This window comes from Oryzias latipes, chromosome 14 (genome assembly GCF_053564925.1).
Source record: "Oryzias latipes strain Hd-rR chromosome 14, Olatipes_Hd-rR_3.1".
NCBI lineage: Eukaryota > Metazoa > Chordata > Actinopteri > Beloniformes > Adrianichthyidae > Oryzias > Oryzias latipes.
The window spans coordinates 27,785,136-27,813,074 of record NC_136250.1 but is presented as its reverse complement, the minus strand read 5'-3'; the positions used below and the strand labels follow the sequence as shown (position 1 = coordinate 27,813,074).

Below are 27,939 nucleotides of genomic sequence, written 5' to 3'. Positions count from 1 at the left end.
GTTGGGTCTGGTGTCCCTCGTCTTCCTCTAGACAACAGCTCAAAGGTTTTCTATCGGGTTTAGGTCAGGTGAGTTCGCCGTCCGGAACAAGCGTTTAGTACCTTTATGGGAAAAGACCAGCTGGAAAATAAAATCCGAATCTTCAAACTGATTTTCAGCAGGAGGTCTCCGCAATTTCTCAGCAAATAACTTCATGGACTTAAAAAAAAACTTTAAAAACGCCGTGGACCAACATCAATGGCTCCCCAACCATCACTGAAACTTCATTTTGAGACTTTGATTTCCAAATGAAACATTAAGTTGACTTTTATCTGAAAGAGGAGCTTGAAACATTGCAAATATTGCATTTTCTCCTTTGTCCTGGTAGAAGCTTCAAAAAAAAAAAAGAAAAGAAAAACTTGTAGCTCACATCGAGTATTCGAGCCTCAGTCCACTCCTTGTGATGTTCCTCAATATTCTTGAATAGATTTTACTCAAAAATGTCCTAAAAACCTCAATTTTCCCACCATTTTCCAACCTTTTGCTCTATTTTCTGTTGAGATGTTTGGATGCAACACTCAGTAACCAACAACCAGCTCTTCTCGTGAAGGCTGTCCATGGCTGTCTTATGGACACATCTGCCAGGTCAGCACTCTGAATTACCAGGATGTATTGACCTGCGGGCTGCACGCAAAAGCCAACAAACTCAAACACCTAAATTAGCAATAAATCCTCAGAAAATGGCCCCAGAAATAGGTTGGAACAAAGAACCTGTCCATCAAACCACTACCCCTACTCCCATTTGTGTTCCTTCAATGAAAAATTATCTATGAAATACAATCTAGGCTGAGAAAAAGAGAAAGAGGCCAGTCTTAAAGATTCATTTGGGTGTTTCTGTCATGTGTGCAGCTCATTGTGGGCGAATGAAATCAATTGGAAGAGCCATAAGAGACTGCTGCCTTCAATCAATACACACAGTAATAATGGAATGCCCCTGATAGCTGAAAGCAAAGACAGAGCATCTGACTGAAACTGTACGTGGGTTGTTTCCACCTGAAAATATTGGCACTGCAGACAGGGAGTTGGCATTATCAGGTGAAGACTGCACATCTCCACACAAGTCGAGCTCCTGGGAGGCCCGGATGGCGTGCCAACATAATCATTTCAGGCGTGAGCGGAGATCGTCAATGAAAAAAAGTCGCAAAATCCCGCAGCAGGACGGCAGACATGTTTCCTTTCTCGGACGAGACGCGGTTGATCCTCTGACTTGGTCAGTGGGCTTTGAAGGAATGTTTTTTCTTATTTAGTGTGAGCCTCATCCTTCGGGGAGCCAGTTTAGCTCGTGCTGGTTTGCGGTGCCTTCCGTCCGTGAAACCCGGGTTCGACTCCGGGCTGCTCCCTGTTCCCTTCTCTACCTCTGCCAGTTCCAAGCCCGGTTTGAGAAGGTTGCGTCAGGAAGGGCATCCGGCGTAAAACATTGCCAAATTTACCATGCGACTTGTTCGCTGTGGCGACCCCTGATGGGAGAAGCCGAAAGTGGAAGAAGTGTGAGCCTCATCCTTCACACAGAGCCACCTGTCAGTGTTCCAAGAAAAAGCTGGAGAACGTCAGGTGGAAGATCATACTGGAACGTGAACTTCTTCTCAGGCAAACTTTGACGAGTGGATGCGAACAAAGGAAGCGAGGATCTCTTTCAAAGATAAAAAAGTTTGTGATAAGAAGAAGCCAAATAAAAGCCTTGTTTGAAGGAAGGAATAAAGGACGACTCTTAAAGGTTGCCCTTTTCCTTTTGTTTTGATTCATTCCCTGAAGTCCTTTAACATAAAAACAATCCCAAATTCTGTGACAGAGTAAACAAACTTCACAAAACAAATCTATAATTAGCCCTTTTACCCCAAAAAAGAAGCCTGTTATTCAGAGGTATTCGGTATGATAATTAGTACCACCCTTGCGACTCATTTCAGACCAACGGAGATTCGATGCTCCTGATCCGAGGCAAAGGAGCCATCAATCAGCCTCCACAGACGGGTATTCTTCTTAATCCAATCAGATGGCATAATCAAGCACAATGCCTGTGATTTTTGCCAGCCTTGAGAAGTTTGTTCCAATTGAGCGGCCTGTCGGAGCGGCTTTGATTGGAGCTCGAGCTGATTTCAGAGTCGAGGCATAAACAGTGGTTTCTATCTGCGCCCTTTGGAGATTCAGACTAACAATAGCCCCAAGTTCTGTTTCTGAGAGAGCCAGATAAACATTTGTTTATTTTCAAAAGAGGCCTAATTTTTCAAGGGTTTGTGTTCGTTTATTGTTCGGCCTCAGTGCTCCCCTTTCTTTTTGTCCAAATCCCACTTTGATCCATAATTGAGGATGTGAATGACAGATGTATTTCAAATGAAAGCCAGATCAGCTGCCTGCAGAGAGTTGCTCAGACTCCTACTGTCAATCACAGCAAATCCGGTCTATAATCCTTACATAATCTGCAAAAATCTCAATATTCTGATCTAGCAGGAGGCACTTTTTTTTTAGTAAAAATGGTAGGAATGCTTCTGGTCTTCTTAAAAGCTAATATTTTTGGAGAAGAAACAGCAATGACCATCAAGCCCCTCTAAAACAATGCTTACACCTTGACCTAATATTTGTTCTCTAAATTCCAGGCTTCAATCTCACCCACACACACTTGCAAAGCAGAAAAACATGTGGGGGCATGCATCACTCTCTGCCTTGGAGCGCTGTAATTACTCATAATTCATGAGTGTGAAACAAAATGTCGAAATTCCAGCAAAGCTTATTTTTATCCATCACGTTTCCATGATAAAGACTCACGTCAATGCCACAAAAACCTGCTTTTTACGGTGCTACAACAAGTGGATAAAGAAATTTAAACCACATTAATGGAGCCCAGGAATAGAAGGGACAGATTATTTTATCACTGAGAAACTATTTTTGTTCTTTTAAAAGTTCAAGTTCGACTCTTTCAACCTATTTATCTGTCTGTTACAAACTTGAAAAGTAAACTGCTGTTTGTTAGACACATTTGTTGTCAGGACTATGGCAGTTGAACACAATAAACCGGTGACTTTACTGAAATATATAAAGGTTTTTAATGCTTTAATGCTTTAAAGGGCTGCACGGTGGCGCAGTGGTTAGCGCTCTTGCCTCCCAGCAAGAAGGCCCCTGGTTCAAGTCCCGGCTGGGGGACCTGAAAAACACAACATCAAAGGGGGACCTTTCTGTGTGAAGTTTGCATGTTCTCCCCATGCATGTGTGGGTTTTCTCCGGGGTCTCCGGCTTCCTCCCACCGTCCAAAAACATGCTTCATAGGTTGATTGGCAACTCTAAATTGTCCATAGGTGTGAGTGTGAGAGCGAATGGATGTGTGATTGAGGATATTCTACCCTGCGACAGACTGGCGACCTGTCCAGGGCATCCCTTGCCTACGCCCAAGTGGCCGGGATAGGCTCCGGCAACCCCGTGACCCCGAAAGGGAAAAATGGTCAAGAAGATGAATGAATAATGCTTTAAAATAGTGTTTTTTCTATACAAAACTGCTCAAATCTGAAGTCTAGTCTAATCTGTCTAATCTTGAGCGGTCCGGTCCAGTCCTGTACTTTAGGGTTTAAGGCCATCGAAAAATCAAATGCTATTGAAATTGAAACTCGTTGATTGGCGGAAGGTCAACACGACAAAAGAACACACCAAAGAAAGCGGCTGGATTTCTCCTCGCCGCCAGCAATCTTCTCAAACATCAAATGCGATGAAGATACAAAGGCAAGTGGGAAAAAAAGAGCTGCTGGCTGACTTCCATTGCTGTTGGAAGCTGCACCCCACATGCGCTGTGACGGTCCAATTTTGAGTCGAAACACTCACCTGAGTTGACTGGACCTTTCTACACCGGACAGTACCGGACTGCCGAACTGTTTCGGACCAGACCGGACTGTACCATGTGGAAACAAGGCTTGAAGCACTACTCTAGTTTATGCTTTTATCTCTACAAGCTAAATCTGCACACACAGTAAAATGAAAAGGCTTTTCATGTCTTTTTTATACAACAAAAACAAAACAGAACAGAAAGCGCTCCTTTTTTGAATGCCAAAACAAAAATAAAAATAAAAAAACTGGCGAGATCAAATATTTCTGGCAAGTAAAAAGTTTCTAAACATCCGTATGAAGCAGAGACGAATAAGATACCAGCAGCTATGAGACAACATGTGTTTGCGAGCTGAACATCCAAATTCCAATGCAATGTAAAGCGATGAAATAACTGTTGTCACTAGAAACTTTATTTTTTTTTTTGTTGGGGTATCTGCATGTGTCAATGATTACAAAAGTTTCATTTTTTTTAAACTTAAAAGTGGGGAGGATGTTGTTAAACGGATGCAGAGGACAGATTTACAGCAACTTTTGTCAGATTTATAGAGTTTAATGTCAAATAAAAGAATATAAGCAAAGAAACTATTTGAATTTCAGCTATATTAGCAGATAAATGTGTGCAGACGTAGACAAACCAGACAACAGATGAATGTTTCTAAGTGTGAAATTATAAGGAGTGAAATTGTTTGTGTGTTCAACCCTGATCATAATAACTAATGTTGTTTGTTTCTTTAGGTATCACTGAAAAGTGAGACTTTTTTTGGCTATAAGAAAAAAAATCACACTTTTTCCGTATGCAAGCTTCTTTTGAAATGACCAGCTCTGAAAGATTTACCTCTATGTGTACACTGTATATTAAAATTATATATCATCCAATCATATATTGAAATGTTCATGTACTTCAGGGTACAGACTAATTATGAAAAGCTGAATTTAAGGGAATCAGACACATATTTTGAACTGAAATAAATAAGTACAATAATAAAAAAGTTTAAATAAGATTAACTTGTTAAATTGGTGAGGATGATAATTGGCCGACTAGCTTTTTTTCTTTTTAAATATATATATATATATATATATATATATATATATATATATATATATATATATATATATAACTTGTGATCTATCCACACTGATGATCCGCACTGATGTTTACAATCAGTAAAATAATTAAATGAGCTGTTTCTATACATATACCTAATGTTACTAAACTGTAAGTGCCCTATTTCATGTGTGTAATAATTTGTTATGGAATAAAAAAGATCTACTTTTTCTAAAAAAAAAAACACAATGAAAGTTTATTTAAATTTTATATAAAAAACAGTGTTTTGTACCATTTTAATTAAAGGTAAACTAGTTTAAAAATAGATTCATAAAAAAGTATTTTTCAGTTTATTATTTGAATCTGGTTATGGTTATTTTCTGAAGCTGTTCAGGATTTCTCATTAATATCAGGATTGTTGATATTTTGTTTCTAAGAATTTGGATGGATTTTTCTAAATATACCAGCATGATGTATCAATTGAAAACTGCCACACACCTGCACACGGAGAGAGTGACAGTTATGCTTTTAGCTCCCACAGACGGCTGTGAAAGAATTTCTATATAATATTAAAACAAAAGCAAAAAAACCTTCTGCTTCCTGAGTCTGAACTGTCCACAAACAGCAGATGCAGCCTCTGGTGTCACCTCGACTAAAGGCAAAATGCATCCTTTTTAAGTTTCCATTTTCTTATTTAAACATGAAAATAAAATAAAAATAAAAAAAACAAACAACCGTCTGAGAAGTGGTCCTTGACCTGGAGTTCAGCCACACCGCATCCACTCATTTCTTTAAAATTGTGGAAGAATTGTTGAAGCTTGTTAAAATTTGGCAGATGCCTACAAACAGACGACCTTTTACCCGCGGGTAAAAATAAGTGCAGGTGAGCCCACCTGACACTGTGCAGTGGAGATGAAAACATATGGAAGGAAGGCTTGGGTGCACACACATAAATAGGCTGTGTCGGGGGTGATACTGTACCTTGATTGGCTCTGGGACTTGAGGTGGAGGTGATGGAGGAGGTGGTGATGATGGCTGTGGTGGGGGAAGGAGTGGTGGTGGGAGCATCTGGATGAGAGGACAAACATGTCAAACAAAAGGGGGAGGGGACAAATGAACAATAAAAGCCACAGAAGCCGAGTGACGACGCGCTGCTGCCAAAAACTCACTTTGGCGGATGCGAACCGAGCCGTTTTATGTGTTTCTGTGGTGTCATGACTACCGCTGTTCCCACAAACACATGGGAACAATAAAGACACGGTCAGAAAAAATGATATAAAGACTCACTAAAAAAAAAGAAAAGGTGGGATATTAATGATTCCAAACAAAACAAATGACGAGCATTAAGGAGGGCTGCTGGTTCTGACCAGAGACAATTTCCCTCCCAGCTTTTTCCTTTTTTTTTTTGTTTACTTCATTAGTCGGGTTAGTCTCCCCACTCTGACAGTGACCAGTGGGAGGTATCAAAGTGACATTTTCCCTGTCGAAATGGCCCGGCTGCTTTGATATAAAGCCGGCGGCGGCGGTGCCTCAGCGTGGTCACAGGCCTCCCGCGTTGCTCTGATTGCCTGCGAATGGATTGGAAAAACCTGTTGGGTTTGTTAAGAGGTGCCGGGGAAAAAAAAAAAATTAAACTCATTTGTGCTGGGTGGCGAGGAGGACGGATTGTCCACACCTTAATGAAATCGGGCTTGAGGAAGACTCTGGGGCACGGAAACAGGAGGAGGCAGCTGCAGGAGGAAGACTGTTAGATGTAGCGGTTGGAGGAAAAATGAGGCCTATGCAGGAAAAGTCAACGAGTGGAGAGGTCAGCAGCACTTAGAGCTGTGGAACACACTGAGGGAGGGGTGGTTACTGTCGCCAGGAAAAAAGCTCTATTACTGAAGATGATCGGGATAAAATAGGTGTGTATGAACTTCTTTTACCTGCAGGTGGCACAAATATGCACGTTTGAATTCCTGGTTTATGTCATATATACTTCAATCGTACACGAATGAAGTCATTTTAGAGGATTTATTTTAATCTCTGCTACCCTGGATTGTGTAGGACTGGGTTTACCAGGAACACATGCTTTGGTTTCTTGATCACACACTGTTGCACCTACAAAATGAATGGCAATACATCTGTTTTTCCTTCTCAACTTGTCCTGTCCAACAACATACAGATGAGAGCTTTTGTGTTGGACAGATTTTACTTTTACAATAGGGGGTTATGCATCGTCCATAGCCAAGGTGTATGTTTGTTTGAATCCCTTTTGTTTAAAGAAAAAAACTTTTTTATGTATTACTTAATTTTTGTTTCGTTTTATGGTAAATAGTAAAACCTTATATAGTGCTTTTCTACCTTCCTCGAAGGCCAAAAGCGCTTTACAGTCACACACACATTCACACACTGGGCTCCGCTGCCGAACACTGGCGCCGACCTTCCAGGTGTTTAGTGTCTTGTCCAAGGACAATTCGACACATGGATGGGCATGGCGGGGATCAAACCCGCAATGTTACGACTGGAGGTCAACCGCCCTACCACTGCACCACGGCCATATGTATTTTCTAGTTTACAGAGGAAAAAGAGTGGAGAACGGGTATCCCCGGCATCGGGGTCCCCAGGCCAAGGGGAAGGCGCGCTCAGCCGTACCAGACGGGAGCCATCGGGGCAACCGGGTGCTGGACGCAGAGAAGCGGGCCAAAGGGGGAGCCAGGACCCCGCCCGCCACCCAGCCAGAATCTTGTCATCACAGTTCGGAGCAGCCTGTGTGGATGGCCCATAGAGCATGACGCAACCACAGCCCCCCCCCCCCCCTCCCCCCAACCCCCCTCACCCTACACCCCCCTTAACCCCTCCTCCCGCATCCTCCCCCGGTGCCCTCCCCACCCTGCAGAGCGGAAAGGTGACCCCTAGCAAGCACCGGCGAGGTAGTCCCCCACCCATGCACTCTCACATTCACACACGTTCTTCTGGTTGGCCCCCCAGTCACCACACAACGACCCCTGCCGGTCGACCGATCCCCCGGCCGCTAGGATCCCCACAAGCCTGGCCGCCCAGAGAGGGCCCAGGCGAGTGCAGACCGGCCGCCTCTCCCCGATCCCACCTGTGTAGGGTGGTGTGGGTGTGCAGTGTCTTTAGTTTTTCGAGTCAACAATAAATAGTTCTCTAAAAATAAATAAATATTTCAAAATCTATGCATTTGATTAAAATTAGTACTCACTTAGTTAACTATACCCTGGGGTACAAAAACAAACACCAGGAGGTAATTCAGATAGAAATAAATATGAATAACTATTAGGAATAAATGAACAACAAATAATTTTTTTTGAATTATAATGGTAGTTAAGTAAAAAAGAAACAAAAGAATCTGAAAAAAAACTGTGATGAATAATGTTAAGAGATATAATAAATGTAGTGTAAAATGATCAAATTAGAACAAATGCTAAAACTTCACTATATCTTCACTACAGATATAAAATAACTGGAGCAAAGATTTCAAATTGTATATCCATAAAAAAATTCTAAGCAATTTCAAAGGGTGATATAATTAATAAATATAAAGGTGAGTCAATGATTTCTAACAACTCTTGATCCTAATTGATAGTTTTGAGAGTTAATTTATAGTTAATTTATCTGTAAAAGCATTTGTAGAAATTTCAGTTGGGATTGAATAGAAAGGAGTTTTTCCCCCCAAATACCCCTTTTGAACTTTGAAGATTGTCATTTATTGTTTTAATTATGAAGTTTTAGATCATTTTAATTTTATTAGTTCAGACTAAATAAACACATAGAGAAAAAACACATTTTACTATAATTTGTGCGATGATAAAAAAAATCAACAACAACAAAAAACTGATATAGTAAATGTAATTAAATGATGTTAATAAAATTGATCGACTCAATCAGACTTCGGTGGTTGAAAGAAATACAAAATTTGGAGAAAATGTTAACGATTTCAGTGGAATAGATAGAACAATTCCTAAATTATTACAAACTTTAAAAAAAGATGAAAATGTTATTTCCTTCTTTGTATAATATAGAAGGTAAACACAACTTGCAGACCAGCCTTGATCACTGACTAACTGAGAAAATATGAAGAAAAACTGGAGATATACTTGAAGTTCCTGTTATTAGGATCCAAATTTACTTGAACAGCAACACTTGAAGTGAAACAAAAGAAACAATTATTAAGGTGAAGCTTTATAATAAGATTTCCTAAGAATCTAGTTACAAGACATTAACAAGCATTAGTAATTTGTTTATAGGACTTCATGCCAATTCATGTCTTATAAATGTCATTTAAAAGCCTATAAACACATTACTAATGCTTGTTAATGTCTTATAACTACATTAGAGGGAATTATGTGAACTTCCGTCTGCAGGATTTCTGGATGTTGCTAAAAGTTTAAAAACTAGCTTAAGCTACAATTCCTTCACCTTTGTCCTTCCATTTCCAGAGATTCTGTTTGTTTGTTGGCTTTGGAATTAGTTTATTTCAAGCAATCAAAATAAACAAAACAAACATAGAAAGATAAACAAACAAAAAAACAAATCTAAATATATATATCTACTTATAAATATAGATCTATCTATCGATCGATCGATCGATAGATAGATATATATACATACATAGATATTCCAGACTTAGTATGTTTATAAATTGCTTGGAAAAAAAATAAAAAAATTAAATGTATTTTAAAAAAACATAGAAAAGCACACACATATTTAATTTAAATTGAATATAGTTACACATATTCTCTCATTGCCTTTTAACTAAAGTTCCAGTTAGTTTGTGTTGGTCTGCTTCCTGTTTTCTCATTTCTACAGTCACTAACATCATTTTTTTATGAACAGACATCCTGGTGTTTGGTTTTGCTGCAGGTTTTGTGTATTCTTCCTTTAGTCCTGTTTTCCTCTCCACAGTCTCCCTTTCTTTGCTCAGTCTGGATTGTTATTCCTAAAACTCCTGGGTGAAGTATTTTGGTCGATTGTGCGACAGATTAATACATTATAGGTTAAGATGATCTGGCCTTTTTAGAAATATCTAAACCAACTCTGGAGCTTTGTTTCAGGTGTTAACTTTAGAGAAATGTCTGCTTCTGTCGCACCAAAATGCACTAAAAGAAGAAATGTATTCTGAAGTTCTGTTGAGAGGATTATAAATGGTACCTGGTTGTTTTTGAAGTCTTTCCTGGGGGCACAGAGGTGTGTTTCTGATCCGAAAGCAGGGGGGGCAGAAAAGGCTATAAATTGCTGCCAAATTCATATCTATATAGAAAAAAAAACATTTTTCCTTTTTACTTTTGGCGAAGAGCATGAAGGGTTGACCGTGCAGCTGCACACATCTTTGCCTGAAGCAAATTTGAAATTGCAAAAGTGCCTGAAGGTAATCTGAATCAGCATTCAAGGTGTGCTGAAGCGGGGCATGTTTTTAATCCATCAACAACGTCAGAATTCAAAGACAACTTCCACAGTTCAAGAGGCAAAGTGGGGCAAAAGTTGGGCGGTCCGCCGGCAGAAGCTTTTTAAACCTGTAGGTTGTGCTTGGGTGACGGGACGGTTTCCATGAAGCAGACACCGTGAAAACATGAAAACTCAAAGTGAACTTTTCCGTAATGCACGTTTTTTTTTTCTTTATGGTGGCTTGCTGATGCAGTATATCAAAGAGCGCGGAGGCTCATTGACTTTCAAATGTGACAGGCAGAATGTGCTTTCCCGCCCGCTGAGTCATCGGGCCTTGTTTACTGATGAGGCTTATGAATCAGGGTTTCTGCCCCGAACAGGCGGAGCAGGACGGCAGGAAGCTCCCAGACACAAACTGACAGGAAGCTTTTCATCTGGAGAACAACTCCAAGGGAGCGCCACATGAAAGCGTCACCGCGTAAATGCAGAGCGTTTCTGATTACGCCTAACAAGATAAAGCCGAGAAAAGATGATGAACTAAAACTAAGTTGTTTTTTCTTATAAGTTAAAACAGAACCTAAAGACCCGCTCTAGTAAAGTTGGTGTTTTTGTAGCATTCATCTGATAACGGAGGAGATAAAAAAAAGAAAATTAAGCTTTTCTGAGTACCGTAATTTCCGGACTACAAGCCGCTACTTTTTTCCTGCGCTTACAGCTCTGCGGCTTATTCAGTGACGCGGCTAATTTATGGATTTAATTAGCGGCAGCCATGTACGTACTATCGAACTCAGTGAATAGCTTGTAATCTTTATCTAACACCAAGCACAAGGCATTTATATTCAACACACCTCTAAGCAGCCAAACAGCATGGAGTTGAGTTCAGGTCTTAGACACTTCAGTCATGGTTCAACAAAATGAAACACGCATGCCCGGCCGCATCCCAGAATCCTTTGGGGCCATTAGACCCAACGTGCACGTGATCGCCGCTACATTATGATGAAGCTTTCAAGTTAAAAGCAATCGTTAAAAGCAGCGTAAAAAAGTCCACCGTCACCAACGGGTTTGGAAAAGCCGGTTTGCTGCGTGACGGAGAGAACAGCGCATAGAGTGAATTTACACTCCATTTACGGTTTCTAAGGAAACCGTAAAAGCGGAATTTTGCTTTGAAAAACTCACAGCCTCCGTGTGAGCTGGAGACATCTTCTCCTGCTGATTGAGCTGCGGGGCCGATGGCAGTCTGAAGGCTCCCACACGTAACAACGCACCCGCCCGTCATACACAAAACGTACAGTATTAAGTCCGATTGCTTTGCACAGAAACGATTTGCTCCGTCCACCGGCGCAACGGGGACGAAGTGCTCCTCCCTGAAGCTGCCCTGGCCAGAGGTGTCGGAGTAGATAGGAAGGGGAGACAAGGAGCGCGCGGGGCGGGAGCGGAGCGCAGAGGCTTCTGAATTCTGACGCACGCGCCGCACTGAGGCGCGCGTATCACGCTGAGGCGCGGGCTTTTCAGTCGCCGCTGCTTTATTTTACCGTTGTGTTTTCTAACCAGTCCTGTTACTCCCATAACGCTGCCGCGACACAAGCGGAAGGAGAACTGTACCCGTTCACCCCTCCATGCACTGCTGATACTTGCTCATTCTTAAACACGTACAACAGAATGGCGAGCCGGGCATTGGCCCCGCCTTTAGCCCCTAAGACTCATTGGAAATGTGGAATCGCGGATGTAAATTTCCTCATCATAACTGAGGGATGTAATGTTGATTATATGGTTACTGTTTGTAATTTTATGTATGATACCTAGATTGTCAATAAGTAAAAAAAAAATGAAATAAAAACACCATAACTGAGGAACTTGTGAACAGAATAGAGGTCCATGCTGTTTGACAGATGTCGATACACTCAAATACATGAGCCAGAGGCAAAGCTGGCACCACCCACAATGTGCTAATGAATTGCACTCACTCTGGGATGCTGGCCGTGATCTGTCAGGATGACAATATCGCCTAACATATGCGCGGCTTGTACTCTGACGCGGTTTGTGTATGTATAAAACTAATTAAACACGTGAAAATGGGTGGGTGCGGCTTGTAATTGGGTGCGCTTTGTAGTCCGGAATTTACGGTACTTTTTTTTTAATCGTTGTGAATCCGGAGCAGACGAAAACAATGCCATTACAAAAGATCCTATTGTATGATTTCTATTTTGAGTCAACCCTTTTCTTAGAACTAGAAACTAGGTTTATTATTGGGCTATGAACCGTTTAATTTGAAGTCCTTAAAGGCCGTGCCACACAGCCACTTGCACGGATGAGAATTGGTCATTCGTGAACATACATAGAAAAAGTGAGAAAAGTTGTGGTCTGTGCGTGGAATTTTCCCAGATGCGCTGTTCGTTTTACTCCGTTTAAGACAGACGATTTAAACATTCAGAATGAGTGCACTCTGCTGTGGGATCAGAGGGCAGAATAAACCATTTTTGGGGGTGAGATATGTCAATTTTGGTTTTGACTGTAGCTCCGAAACTAATTGGAACTATTATTGATATTATTTAGGTTTTTTATCCTCTAAATTCCCTCTTTCCTTTGAATAAGTAATAATGTAGATGAATAGATCGGCTGTCTGCCAGAACTCTTTCCACAAAGGCAGGTCAGCCAGGCTGCAAAAGTCACACTGGATCCTTCATGAGGAGATGAGAGGGAGAAGCTGCAGTGGGCTTTAATGGAGAGGAAGTGTTTTTGTTGGAGCGAGGAGGACTGAGCAAAAGGGACACCAAACATCAGCTGTTGTGCAATAAAATCCGGAGGTGGAGAAGAAGAAAACTCGGTTACTGTAAACGACTTAAGCCTTCTGGATGGGTTTCGGTGGTGTGTGAAATGCAGAACGCTGCGACTGTGTGAGGAAAAAAGGAGGTGCTGAGCGTTCGGAGCGGAACAAACCGAACTGCTCTCACCGTTAACCCGGTTAGTGTCAGCCAGACACCGGCTGCTCTCCATCACTTAGGGTCACAATCGTCTGGAATCAAACACGGCTGAAAATATGAGGGCTCGGGGGGGGGCATTTGTTCTGGCTGTCAGGCTGGAAGGCGATCGGTTCTGGAGGTCCAATAAAGACGGATGTCTGAAGCTCGGTTCAAAGCTTTGTGCAGTGCATTGTTTTTAACCAATTGAGTTGGACACCCCTGCAGTAAAAGTATATAAGAAATCAAAGCATTTGTTTAATTTTCAATGTTCTATTTTAAGGAAATGGCCAAATAATGCAGGGGGGAGGGGGGTTACTTATAAAACTGGATGTTTTAATGTGTAATCGTTCTGTTTTCATTTCATACTCATGTTATAAATAAGAGGGATTGTTTTAAGATGAATCCATATTTTACGTTCATTTTGCGTTTTTATCTTTTCAGGCTAAATCCAAAAACCTAGACCCGTGTTCTGGGGGGAAAAAAAGTAAAAATGGTAGAAAAAAGTTGACATATATTTACTTATGATGTGTACTTTATCTCAAATTTGCCAATAAACAAGTTTCTTCACAAAAGTTTGTAACCAGGATTATAATTTAACACAATCCTGTTTGCAATTTCTACTGAAAACTTGTAAAATGCCAGATTTGAAGGTTTGAAGCTGTTATGTCAAAGACATTTTGTGATGTTTGCTTAAAGTGAAAAGTTTTAAGTACAAAAAATAATTCTCTATTAAAAAGCATTTTCATTTGATCGTTTGGCGTTTTAAACATCAAATGAATAAAGAAAAATATCTGGATGGTATCCAATCAGGTAAAAGAATTGGAGTTGAATCTTTTATGTCTGGATTCATGGAGCATGTAGAGAGATGTGCATCACATCATGTAAAAGGGAAAAGATCATTTCCCATCAGGGGTCATTCTGTTAATGTTTTGGGGAGAACCTTTTTTTATTTTGCCTTCCTAACTTCACGTATGGATTCATCCGTTTCCCTTTCTGAGAATTTGACTTTTTCTGTGATTGATTTGTTTTTTTTTCTGTGAAGGCCTCGTTTGTACAATGAAGGCGAAAAAACTTGAAGCTGGAAAACTTTGAGACCCTTTTTTTTTATCAACCAAAACTTGCAAAATGTTTTAAGAAGTTGATTGAAGCTGCGCTTGGTCACAGTTTGAAGGCTCAAAGTTGACGGTCTGTGTGCACATATACACACCGTCCTTACAGATTGTGGATGTAAATTGTTGACTGCAGGGGTTGTTCCATGGTGGTGAGGGTGTCGGAGCAGCAGGTGGTGCGTTCCTGTCTGTGTGCGCCGTTGGAAAATCAGATTCCCACAGCTCCGCCACAACATCTTTCTTCCTATTAGCGAGGCAAATGTTCAGCCCAATTTGCTGCAGAATTACAGCAGACATTAGTGTTGTGGAGTCTGCAGACACATCAAAGTCATCAAAAGAGAAGCTCTGGAGGGATGAAGGCCTGCGGTTTGGTGGTGACTGTTTCTTTTTCTTTTTATTCTTTTGCGCGAGGCTTTTATTTGCCCACATGTTGCATTCTGTGTATATCGTTGTGTTTTTCTCTTACCGGGGGGTGGGAGTGGGTGGATGAGAGAGAGGGGGAACTCGCTGCCCTCACCATTGGGGTTGTGTTGTTTGGAATAAAAAAAAAGTCAAGCAAAATGCCTCCAAGTTTTTTTTGTTTTTGTTTTTTTTTTACAAAATTTAAACCTGATGCAAGCAGAGCAACAAGACGACATTTGAGGACTGCTGTTTCTGCGTGAGCTGCAAATGCAGATGCATGGAAAGCATGTGCACTCCAAGAATGACGCTAAACACTCTTTAAATCAGGGGTCGGGAACCTATGGCTCGCGAGCCATATATGGCTCTTTTGATGGTCACATGTGGCTCGCAGACAAATCTTTAATTATACTTTTTTTTCATTAGAGCGGTGCTTAGAGAGAGAAATCTGCACCAGCACTGCCATTTTACTATTATCTATTATTTCACAGAGTTTGTACCACCCGGAAACCTGTGAATTGAGGTGCCTAAAACTGCGCGCTCCCGTCTCTGAGAAAGAGCGCGCAGTTGCGGGGACGGGATGTGTGAGGAAGAAAGCAGGGGGTGGGGGGGTTGTGGGGACGGGCAGCAAGTGAATCGCGCAGGGATTGTAAAAACGTTAAACCCGCTGCCTGTCACTCACTGCAGTGTGTGAGTGTGTGTTTGGCTCCCCGTCTGCATGTGAGCAGTCTTTGTCACATCTAAAGAACAGTCAGACCTACGATCACGTTTAACGTCTCAACGCCTGCATGAAGCAGAAACTCACCACGTATCAACCAGACTAGACAATCAGCAAAACTACCACGAGAAATACTCATCATTTATTAGCAACAGAATAACAATGTTATTAAAAAGAATCCACAGACTTATTGTACTTTAAAAATGTTGAAATTACATCAAATGCACTCATTCACTTGTATTTTTAGTTTTAAACATATTGTCGCGAACTGAGTTTAACTTGGCTGTTGGGCCGCGTTACAAGTTCTGGAGTTCGCTGAACGCATCAAGCAGAGATCTGATTGGCTCTCAGTTCTGTCGCTCAGCCTGTTGTTAGGTAATTTGGACCAATGGGGTTCAGCTATGGGCCGAATAAGGGAAATGGGAGGGCTGGAGCGGGAGCAGGTGAATATAAATTTGGGAGACGCGCTCTCGTGTCGGCGGGAGAGATTCAGGAGTTGATGAATTAATTGTACGACGTTTGTTGCGGTCTGCAGTAACCATAATAAAGAACCTTAAAAGAGGTTAAGTCTACGTGCCTCAGTGTGGTAAAGGGACACTACATTAATGTATGGCTCTTTCAAAATTAAATTTAAAAATATGTGGCGTTTATGGCTCTCTCGGCAAAAAAGGTTCCCGACCCCTGCTTTAAATGGACTGTCACATACAGTCTATGGAAGTTATTTAATGCCCTATAGTGTAAAGGAGGTACAGGTGTGTCTAGCACCTAATAACGACAATAACTACATAATAAAGTACTCTGATGATACTGTGATTCTAAGTGTATCGCTCAGAGACGACCCTGCTTCTCTCCACATGGAGAAAATCTCCTCCTTTAACCCTCCTGTTATGTTATGTGTCAAATTGACCCGTTTTAAAATTTGAACATTTAGGAAAAATAGTTTAAAGTATTTTGAGTATTTGAAACTTCTGCTTGCCTTAGTTAGTGTAATTAATGTATAGCATGAAAATGGTTCATCTCACATTTTCAAAACCACCCTCTGCATATTTATATCACATAAATACTGTTCGGGTCAATTTGACCCAGCGGTCAAACTGGAGGTAAAAGGATGTCAGAAATGTCAGAGTATTTCTTTCTTTGAGACATATTTCACCCCAATCACACACACACATACACACACCCATTTCTGGCTCACAGTGCATGTCTGTAAAACAAAATTTCAATTTGATATTTCTATGAAACATTAAAAAAACGTTTATGAAAAACGAGTGAATTATCTAATAATTGAACCATTGCACTACATATTGATAAAATAATTAGTAATGGAGTTACTAATAAAATATTCACACTCCTTGTTAGGATTTTTTTTTGGTTTCAGACAGCTATTGGATAACTAAACACGCACTGGGTCAAATTGACCCAAGCACACCATTTCTATTCCTCACAAATGAACATAACAGGAGGGTTAAAATTTGTGTGTCTGTTTTGGCAGTTTGTCCAACTCGTATTCTTTTATTTCTGACGTTGAACTATTACCATACGGGCGATGGTAAAAAACCAACAGATATAAGAACTCGTTCGCTCCATCAACGGTTCTCGTTGTTATTCACACGTAAGTGAAGCTTGAAGTTTCTGATGGGAATTTACTCATCAGAAAAAGTCACAACACCAGAAAAACAGAATCTCAAGTGTTTACAAAAAAAAACTTACTTATCCCTGCAAGAAAAATAATTTTACCTAAAAACTTTTTCAAACAAAAAATAATCTTTGTTTGAGAAAACATATATCACTGACTAGAACTATTGGCCGATTTGATTGGATTATTTAAAAAAATCTGTCTTAATTTAAGAATTTTTAAATTATTTCTATAGAGGGTCTGTTTTTGCAGTGCAAAGCCAAAACCATGTGAACCACATTCCTGTTTTTTTTCTGTTGTATGATGCTCAGAAGATGGAAAAGTCATTTTTTGTTTCATCATTTTCTGTAAAAAAAAAAAGAAGAGAGGCTTGTTTCCTGTCTCCATCATTCCACAGTAACAGAATAATGGAGATCAGAACAATAGATGCCTTTTTGGCTCGTTTGCTCTCGGAACAACTTTTAATGGAATTAATGGGAGCTTTTTTGGCATCGAGCTTCACAGTCTGTTGCTACAGTTCAGCCAAACTAATGGATGACTTTGAAGATCCACTGTTCCACTGGAAATTTAAAAATAAAGGACCCGACTGCTCTGAGCTCAAAGCTGATTGTGTGAAAAGGGCTCATGCCGCATTTATAACCATGTGCATCACTGAAAGTCAACTCGTACATCTACTCCTGAATAATAAAGATTTGTAAGTAAAACTACTTTTACACCTGAAGAAATGGGAAAAGCTTTTCTGAATTTTGGAATAGAAACGATGTTGGAAAAAGATAGACGAAGTTAAAGAGACTTCATAAAATAAAAAATAAAAAATTTTAAAGAAGAATTTATACATTTGGTTGAAGTAAAACAAACATCAGCTCAGTATGAAGGATTGGACTGATGGTTGGTCATTTAGAAAGGCTTTTGTTAAAGTACAGTATTATTAAAAAAGATTTTATCCAAACAATTCATGTTTCTTTTGGCTTTATTTCTTTATTTTTTATAAAAAAATTGACTGTAACTTGTGGCTTCCAATATAGACTTGATTGAAATAAAACTGTAATAGAACGCACCCCAACTAACGTTTTAAACTAAATCATACATCCACTTTAAAACACAAACATGTTAAAAAATAATTTTCTTTTCGTGATAAAGCATACCATTAACCCGCTTATACCATGGTCACTTAGAAATAAATATTAACCAGTTTTTAGTCCTTAATTCTTGTTTTTTTCCCCATTTAGATCGCTTTTGTCACAAAAAGCAGACTATTTGTTACGTGGTGCGCACGTAACAAACAGGTTATCCTTTACAGGTTACCCTCATGGAACCGGCCAAGCAGTTGTGACATGAGCTTGATAAAACTATGTCTAAAATTAAGATTTTAGAGAATGAAAGAGAGAATAAGAAAATTATTTGTAGTTTCTCAGTTTTACAATAACGAGGAAGCCGATTCCGTGTTACAATATAGACATTTATAGTATATAGAGAAGTGCAACCGATACAGTATATGTACAATAATCTTTTTCTTTTTAAATTTACCGTAATCGGTGTTTCTTAAATTCGGGTGCGCCATGTAGTCCAGAGTATATACAGTCTAGAATATATAAGCATTGAGTCTCTTCATTTTCAAATTGTTTTTTTTTTTTTAGTTTAGACATCTTTAAAAGCTTTTGAAAAGATGAGGATTAAGATGTCAGAAATGTAGTTTTTATCCCAGAGAGATGTTGGGAGTTTAGTCGATCTTCCAGTGGCAGGATCAGTTTAGGCGTCAAAGGAGACTAAATCTAACATTTCTAAACATAAATAAGATTTTCCTTTTTCTGAATCAGATAAAATCAATACGAAACGAAGGTTTTTCATCCCAAAGAGCGTCATCCACCTGGTGACAGAGACCTTTTTCCTGATCCGTGGATCACAAATAACGTCCATCAGCCAATGAACTTTCCTACCTTCCACCTCACGCGGAACAAAGAAACCTTTTCACTCGTGACAAAAGCGCCCAAATAAATACTCTGGGGGTCCACACAAGTGAGATGGGAGTCATTTTGGTCAGGGAAAATGAGCACATTAGAGCGTAATGCCCTGCTCAGGGGGAGAGCGTTTGCTATCAAAGCATGTTGAGATAATGTGATGAAAACAGAACGAGAGGAAGGGGATAAATCAACATGGACGGCACAGAAATGAGGAAATGTGGCAGAAGAAGGTGGAAGCAGGTTAAAGATTACACTACGCACTCGCAAACACCGGCAAAAAAAAAAGGAAGAAGCGATTGCTGCACTCTCTTTTCACATTACATCCCAGTCGTGTCTCCTTACCTGAACGTGTCACCCTGCACACATTATGAAAACATTATGCAAATGTAGAATTTGGAGGTTAATAAATAAAAGAGACTTGACTTACATTAGGAAAAAATGAAAAGTACTACATGTCCTCTGGACTCATATATTAAAAATGAAATGCAATAACTCAGTGGGGCAGATTCAGGCTCGCCTTTAACTGCGAAAAACACAGTGAGCTGCTTCTTTTTGCTGGCAGTCCTTGACAGCTACCTTCACCCACCAAAATATCTCCATCGTGACCTGGCCGGCCTCCAGGAGCCGCTGACACAACTCTTAGAATATTACGCTCACCGCCATTTGGGGGATTAGTTATCAGAAAGGTAAAGCAACAGAAAAAAAGGAAAGTTTTCAGCCTTTAGGTTTTTTTCCCCACATTTCTGCATTAATTGGCCCTTAAACATGATCAGACAGGGACACAAGCCTTGGAGAAAAGCTAATGCAATTAGACCAAATGAACTGGAAATTCTGTGGCCATATTTTAACTTCAGAAAAAAAAGTCCCGATTAGGTTTTGAATGAGAGTTTTTAGAGTTAAATTGATCATGTATTTATATTTTTATTATTTTATCATCATTTTTTAAATTCTCTTCATTTCCATTAAACAACAAAAAAGAAAGATTATCTTCAAGTCCTTATACAAGAGAAACAGAAGAAAGAAGGAAACTTGTTTTTCTGCCCCTTTTACAATCTTTAGTATATATTTAGTGTATATATTTAGTGTGAGTTTGAGTTGAATATCAAGAGAAATGCACCGATAAATTAGTTTATCTTAGAAAAAAACAGATTTTATGAGTAATAATAGTTATATTGCATTGTATTTGTCGGTTAAATGTACAAAGCAAAGACTGGAATGAAAACAGTTTGACATAGAAACTAAATTAGCTTGAAATATTTCTATTAAAAACTTTGGGGCAAAGTGCACTGATTGTGCAGAAGTACAGGCCGTGTCACACAGCCACTACAGACACTGTGTGCATATTGCACAGACAAAAACCGGTCATACATATAAACGTGGACAAAGAGACAAAAGTTGTGGCCTCTACGTGAAATTTTCATTGATGTATAACGAATTAACTACGGAAAAAGTACGAATAAACCACACAAAGCACACGTAAACAAACCTAGAACCATGCGTGACTATTGCGCGGTTTAAATGTAATTCATTAGTGATTCGTGTGTCAATTACGTCATTTAAACAGGATTTGTGTGCCGTATACTCGATATAAAAGTTATACACCGGTGGTACATTCCTGAAAATTACGTTAGCTATGCGTGGTACGGTTGTGGAAAACCACAAATTTGCCTATGCATCTTGCAAAAATCGCGCACAATTGCGTATGATTTAGATAATAAATGAGTAAAAACTATGTAAATACGCATAAACTACATAATTCGACGGACATCTGCGCACATCGATGGACTCTAGAAACAATTATGAAAGACGTATATCACGCATGGATCACGAAAGACCGACATTTCCTACTTGGAAAATGCATCAAATGTACATAGTGCCTGTGTGACACGCCTTAAAGTTGATTGGATTTTCTTCGGATCCTCCCTCAGTCAGATAATGGCAGGAGAATTGGTCCTGATGCTTTCCACGCGAATTCTCAAATACTAAAGCCTACTTTAACGTTTGGGAACATCGATTTATTGCTCCTGCAGGTCCAACAATGAATGTGCAGCGTGAGCCTAATAGATAACGTTATTTTTCTTAGCAGATTATTCACCTGCTGCAATCTGCAAAAGATGAACCTGCTGCTGCTGTTATGTAATGTGCAGTAATGTGCATCAGCTAATAATAAAATGTATGCAAGGGCAAATCATTGTTTATTTTGTCAGTCTTTTTATAATCGTTTGGTGTGTACGTTTAATTTTATTTAAAAAGGTCTTTGTGTTGGCCAGATTAGTATTTTCATTTCATTTGAGCAGAATGAAAGTGATTGGCTTGGGGTTAAGTTCAACAATAACACTCTGGTCATCGTCTAAAAACATACCATTGTTTCCTTGTGGCTTTAAATGTCTACAACTTAGGGTTTATGCTATTCAAAACATTTTAATGTGTAAAAAAATGAAATACTTGTCAGGTAAAAATGTCGCTTCACAGCCTTCTCTGCTGGAGCAACCCTTTTAAATTTAAAATAAACATTTTAAGGTGTTAGAAATGAAATTAATTTCGTATCTGCAAACTGTGGTGTCCTTTTTCAATCAGAAAAAGGCCAATTAGAATGCAAAGACACAAAGCAGAGAAGACAAATGTAATGTTAATCCAGATAAATGATGCTGTTTCAGAATCATTTATGACAATACATCCTTAAATTCTTGAGGAAAACAAATCTGTCTCCCACTTTTTTTTGAAACTTTAGCATCAATTTAGTTTATTTTTCAGTGATAGTTCAGCATGTTCAGGACTATGAAAGACATGTACCATCAAAGAATTTCTGTTGCTTGTTGAAAAGAAAAGCCTCAAAAACTGAAATGATTGACAGAATGATTAGTGTGGAGGTAAAGCTGGACAAGCGGAGCGCTTTCAGGTGAGCTCACCGTAGACATATAGGATGTAGTCATCGTACGACTCCCCCAAAGAATTAGAGGCCACGCAGCGGTAGGTCCCGTTGTAGGACTTGTTGAGGTTCTCGATGTAAAGGTCAGCCCCGGCGATGATAGCATGAGACGGTACGTCATCATCCACCTTCAACCAGTTCACCCGGTGGGGCCTGAAATGACAATAAATGTGGAGGAAAACATTTTGGTTTGTGTCAGACAGGATCTTCAGGGTCAAAGGGCGGAGCGACCAGTGCACTCTTGGACCCGAAACGCAAAAATATGCTATAAAAACCATTATCACTGTATATTTGTATACTATGTATTTATTTTTACACAATAAAAAAAAACTATTAAAACATATTTTGGCCAGTTTCCATGCATACGCACTCACTGCTTTAGGATCAAAGCTCCAAGTCTTGGTTATCTGCGCATTTATTAAATACAATGGATTTTAGCATATTTACCAAGGGAAATGTCTTCTTATTCCTGTCCCATTACAAACTGGCTACATGAGGGCAAAAATAAACACATCACTGTCCATATGTGTGGTCATCAGTGGTGGGCTGTCAGGGCCTTCTCTGAAGGCCTAAAAAATATCTGAATCATGTGTTAATTATATTTTGTCCATGCACAATCATTAACTCACTCCAAGTGGTCTGTCCATTCTCTTTTATTGTGTTTATGATGGTTATGCTGCTTCCAGACAGACGCATTTTCACATTGGAGTATTTAACCAATCGCATTTCAGCTGTCCTTTGTTGCCAGCCCCGGGTCAGGGCCTTCACTCTCCGTTCTGAAGGTCTTGTGATGCGAAATCAATGTCAGTCATTCATTTCTTTCAACCAATCAGATTCTGAGTTGGTGATACCGGGGCCCTCTAGCAGGCTTAGGCAACGTCACAGCTTTCAGACCTTCTGATTGGACAGAAGTTTCAGGAAGACACATGCAGCCTTGTCCATTTTGACGCAGAGCTGCTGAGCTCTTTTTGATCCGTCTCAGTTAAGAACAGAGCTGACTGTAATGTACACCATGGAGGATTTTTTACAGTGTTTTTCAACCTTTTTTGAGCCACGGCACACTTAAACCTTGATAAAAATCATGCGGCACACCAGCATCCAAAAAAAGGAAAAAAAAAAAAAAAAAAAAAAAAGAAGAAACTCAGTTGATGTACTGCAGAGGGGCAGTACATCAACTCAGTTGATGTACAGCCCCTCTGCAATCTCACATGCATTTTTGTGATAATTGTGGCAGAACAAGCAGGACGTTGCAGCTGTTCTTTATAAAAGATTTAATAAAAATTAGGTTAGAAGATTTAAAAACTGTTTGATGTGTGTTTGTTGTTTTTTCAAGCCGTTAAACACGAAGACTCATTGTGCGCTGAGACGCTGTCACTTTACCAAATGCATCATGGGAGATGTAGTTTAAAAACGGCCGGAGATCGTTTCTCTGAGCTTCATTGTTTTGTTCACTTGTTCCACGGTCTGACACCGGAATCTATGGAAAGCTACACCGCTAAAGACGAGCTTTAGTTGGTATTTTTGTTTAAATTGAGCAACTTTACGAGCTATATCGGAACAAGGAAGTGAACACTTTCACCACTTCTGATTGGTCAGACTGATGACATGTGATTGAGTCTCCAAGAATGATTGGTGGAGACAGTTGAAGGGACGGGACTTTTCCAAAAAAACAGCTGACGCTACGGCTAAATTGCGGTACCGTCATTCTTAACAAAATGTCTTTAATTTAATCAAATAAACACAAAGAAAAAAGTATTTTATGATCTTTCATATTCCTAACTACTCAGTGTTTTATCAGGGCCTGTTTGGATGAACACAGAGCTGATATCCTGGAGGTGGTAAATGCTTTTATATCAGTGAATGAGGGCGATTTCCCACGGCACACTAGTGTGCCGCAGCACACTGGTTGAAAAACACTGACTTAGTAGGAAAATCTCCCACTGATCTCCTTGACTTCCTTCATCAGAAAAATCTGAGTGAGGAGCCGTAGAGATTTGTGTGTTTGGCGCTGACCGTCCCTGTGTCCACTGCGCCTGTCAAGCGCACATTTTCGGCTCTAAAGCAAATTCAGACCTACGCAGAAACACAAGTGGACAGACTGGGCTCTCAGCACTGACCTTGACGGAATAGAAAAGGACTTCAGGATGGAACTGAAGCGCGATAATCTACCTGACAGGGTGATGAACTGTTTTTGAGGAAAGAGAGATTTTGTTCTCAAATAATCCCATTTTTTTGGATGAGTGAAATTATAAATATCATAATAAATAAAATATTTATCTGGTTATTTTCAATGTTTTTTACTGGCTTTGGTTGCAAAACGAGATTTGTTTATTCGGTTTATTTAGAGGCATTTATTGTGGCGACAGGAATTTTCCATATGCAATGCTGAGCTCGTTTCTGCATCTTAAAATGGTTCATGAGGGGCGGAGCCACCTGTTGAACTTTTTAATCTGGCCCCTTTTTAATAAGAATATTTTATTTTCTGTCTAATGCTGTTGTCTCCCCGTAGATGCTGCACTAAAATTGCTGACTTTCGTTCAATTCAGAAAGTTATTCTGCGTTCATGTGTTGTCTGAAGCTCGTGTGCGATTCCTGAGCTGGACCGTCATTTTTCGGATCATTCCGACCCCACACGAACGCAGCATTTCTCTAACTTTACACTTTTTTTCATCTGAGGGACATCGACCCATTTGTGCAACTGGCACCAAAATGAGAAAAGTAGTCCCAGTTTTGGAATAAAAACTCCAATAGGTTCTGTTTAAAAAAACAAACAAACAAAAAAAAATTTAGTTAAAAATAAAGCAGTTTTTTCTTTAGATCCATGTTATTTTTTTCTCTCTTTTGAGGAAGATTATCAAAACAATCCACACATCTGCTCCTGGTCCGGCCCTTCTGTTGGGTTTTTTTAACCCTGTGTTGCCCACGAACCAAAAGGTTTGCCCACCCCTGCTTTAGAGGTTGCAGACCATCTGGTTGAGCTGTTGCATTCATATTCAAAGTACACGTACACACTCTTTACACACACTGTACAATATGTGCTGGCAGAGGAATATTTACAATGAGTCCATTTCAGACTTTGACATCTTGTCCAAATGAAACTATAAGTGAAATTTCCAAAATAATTTGAGAATTTGGAATTATTGGTAGACAATCTGAGTTTTCATTATTCTAATCCAGATCTAAGCCCAACAATTCTCTCTATCATTATTTCCAGGAATAAATGAATAAACTACTTAAAAGTTAACAAATATAAATAGAGCCAAATGAGCCATTCTTTTGAACGGCTCTTTGAAATGAACTGATCCAAAAGATTCGGCTCCCTAAAAAGAGCCATAAGTCCCATCACTGCTGGCATCAAATAGGCCCTTTAGAGGCAGTTGTGACTAAGACTTAAAGAAGCTATTTTGTCTCCATCTGAACTATTCTGTGAAACCAGCTCCCACTTATAGATGAGCAGACTCTCCTCCTCAAAAAAGAAAAAGGCTTCAAACTTTCCCTTTTGATGAAGTTCGTAGTTTGTCCTCACTCAGGTGGCTTAAACTATAGCAGCGACTCAGGTTGATGGATATCCTGCCATGATGCGCTGAGGCCCTCCACTCCCTTGTGATTTACTTGCTGCATTGAAGTGGCTGCTGCATTTCATGAGCTTCTCTCCTGCTCTTCTTGGTTGGCTGACTGTGAGCACAGGGGCGCTTCCAGCTCCATGTTTCTGATCTTTAGCTGCTGACCTGAACAACCTGTCCGCAGTTTCTTCTTTCTGTCTCTCCAGGTTTACTTTTACCCCCCCCCCCCCTCAGTCTGACTCTCACAGCTTTCTTTCTGTCCAAGGGTCTGTGCTCCCATGATGCCAAGTGCCGACCACAAAAGGAGTCCTTGGATTTATTTAGAGTCCTAAAAAATCCTTTTAATCAGTGTTCATTGGTAACAGCTCTGTTTTCATCAAACCCCAACAGGTCTGGTTTGATTTTCATTGTTAGTCACCAGGATTCTGAAAGGTCAATGTAGGTATTATATTTAATAAATACCTTTCTTTTAAGGCTAAAAGAAATTATTTCACTGGTACTTTTGGGATTTTTTTTTTAAAGAAACTGACTCCACATATTCAAGATATTTTTTATTATTTGGCAAAGTTTATTTATTTAAACAAACAAACTGCCAAAAATGATAAAAGCATTTTTATTTTAATCTCTGCCCAAGTATTAATTATAATTTTGTTGTCTTATATGGAGTTTAGGAATACAACTAAAACAAACTATTGCTTTAATAATATTTGCTTAAGTAAAGATTGTCCTTTTCTGTAAAATGGGGCCATCGGAAGTTCGGTTTCTAACTTGACCTTTTAACCCTAGGACTTTCACTGGCCTAATTCAAGCTCTTTACACTACCAAAGCTTTTCAACAGTTTACACAATTACCGTAATACCAATGGATTTGGACATGGGGAAAAACAGCTTTGTGCCGATGTGAGACACTTTAAAAGACGTTAAAACTTTACCTTCATAAAGTGGTGCATAACACCTTATACCCTAATTTTTTTCACGTCAGAACTTGTTAGTTTTACGATATTTGTGCAAAACAATGGATTCTGCCATCAAGAAAATGCAATTTTTCACTGATATGGTCAATGGTAAAGACTTGTAAAGCTTATTTCTACCTTCCTCGAAGGCCCAAAGCGTTCCAAAGCCACATTCACCCTTCGATGGCGGCTCCGCTGCCAAAAACTGGCAGCGACCTTCCACCAGAGCTAAGGTGGGCTTCAGTGTCCAAGAACACTTCGACACATGATCGTGCAAGGTGGGAATCGAACCCGCAATCTTCCAGTCAGAGGTCAACCGACCTAGCACTGCACCACGGCCGCCCATATGCAACACTTTACATTAGTCAAGTCTTTAAAACTTATTCTTTGTAAAGCGTTGCACAAAATGGCAAGCTTGAATGCTCTGCGTCAAAATCCGTTGGTTTACGTTAATTGCTTGAACCAACAGATTCTGCCGTGAAGGAAAGCAGTTTGCGCCGATATGCAACGCTTTATGTAACTAAAATCTCTAAAGCTTTACTTTAGTAAAGTCTTTAAAACATTAAGTTAATAAAGTGATGCAGAAAAGCGCAAGCCTGCATTTCTCTGCATCAGAATCCACTGGTTCACATTAACTGCATAAACCGATGGATTGTGACATGGAGGAAAGCGGCTTTGTGCCAATAAGCAACACTTCATGTTCGTAAAGTATCTGGAATTTTACGTTAGTAAAATCTCTGAAAATGGACTTTAGTGAAGGGTTGAACGACAGCTCAAAGCCACATTTTTTAGCGTCAGAATTCTTTGGTTTAACAAATCAATGGGAACCAATGGATTCTGTGGATTTTATTTGCAGGCATAATTGCATTAATCATCGCATTTTGACAGGTAGAACACATCTTTGCATCAATATGCAGCACTTAAAGTCTCTTAACCTTTTCGAAAGGTTTGCATAACAACACAAAGCCACACGTCTCCACACCAGAACCCTCAGGTTTCCGTTAATTGTGTAAAAACTTTACCACTGTAAAGTGTTCCACAAGAGCAGAAAATTGCTTCTCTCCGCTTCATAATCTGTTGGAATTATGTCAATCCCATCAACAGTCAAAGAGTTGTGGCATTCAGAAGAATGTCAACTCTGGAGCTAAAGCTCTGCAGTCGCATGAAGGTTAAAAGTTTTCATTTCTATGACAATCAGACCAGGTGGCCACAGTCACAGAAGCTACAGTGAAGGAATACAAACGTCATTTTGTATCGGCATCTGAAACGGTCGTTGCCAGTGGTTGTTATTTCCCTCTGATGGACCAATCAACTGAATTTGGTTTAAGCTTCCGTTGAGTTGCTTCCTTTCAGAAAACACAAGTCAGGAAACAAAGTGAAGCTGAGAAAATAAAATAACTATTAAAGTACCCACAGATGGGCTTAATGGACGG

The 27,939-nt window shown here is 39.7% G+C and overlaps 1 protein-coding gene across 5 annotated transcripts in view; it reads right to left on the bottom strand.

Annotated features, from left to right (window-relative positions):
* The window catches only part of cadm1a (cell adhesion molecule 1a), a 501,435-nt gene that overhangs the window by 56,901 nt on the left and 416,595 nt on the right, over nucleotides 1-27,939 (bottom strand). For 3 of the 5 annotated variants that reach the window (XM_023962566.2, XM_023962565.2, XM_023962567.2), the window contains 2 exons: nucleotides 21,972-22,144; nucleotides 5,873-5,959 (listed from right to left, as the gene is read on the bottom strand). In XM_023962566.2, the coding sequence (XP_023818334.1) occupies nucleotides 5,873-5,959; nucleotides 21,972-22,144 (260 nt within the window). The remainder of the gene's footprint in view (nucleotides 1-5,872; nucleotides 5,960-21,971; nucleotides 22,145-27,939) is intronic. The other 2 variants (XM_023962568.2, XM_023962569.2) reach the window with 1 other exon arrangement.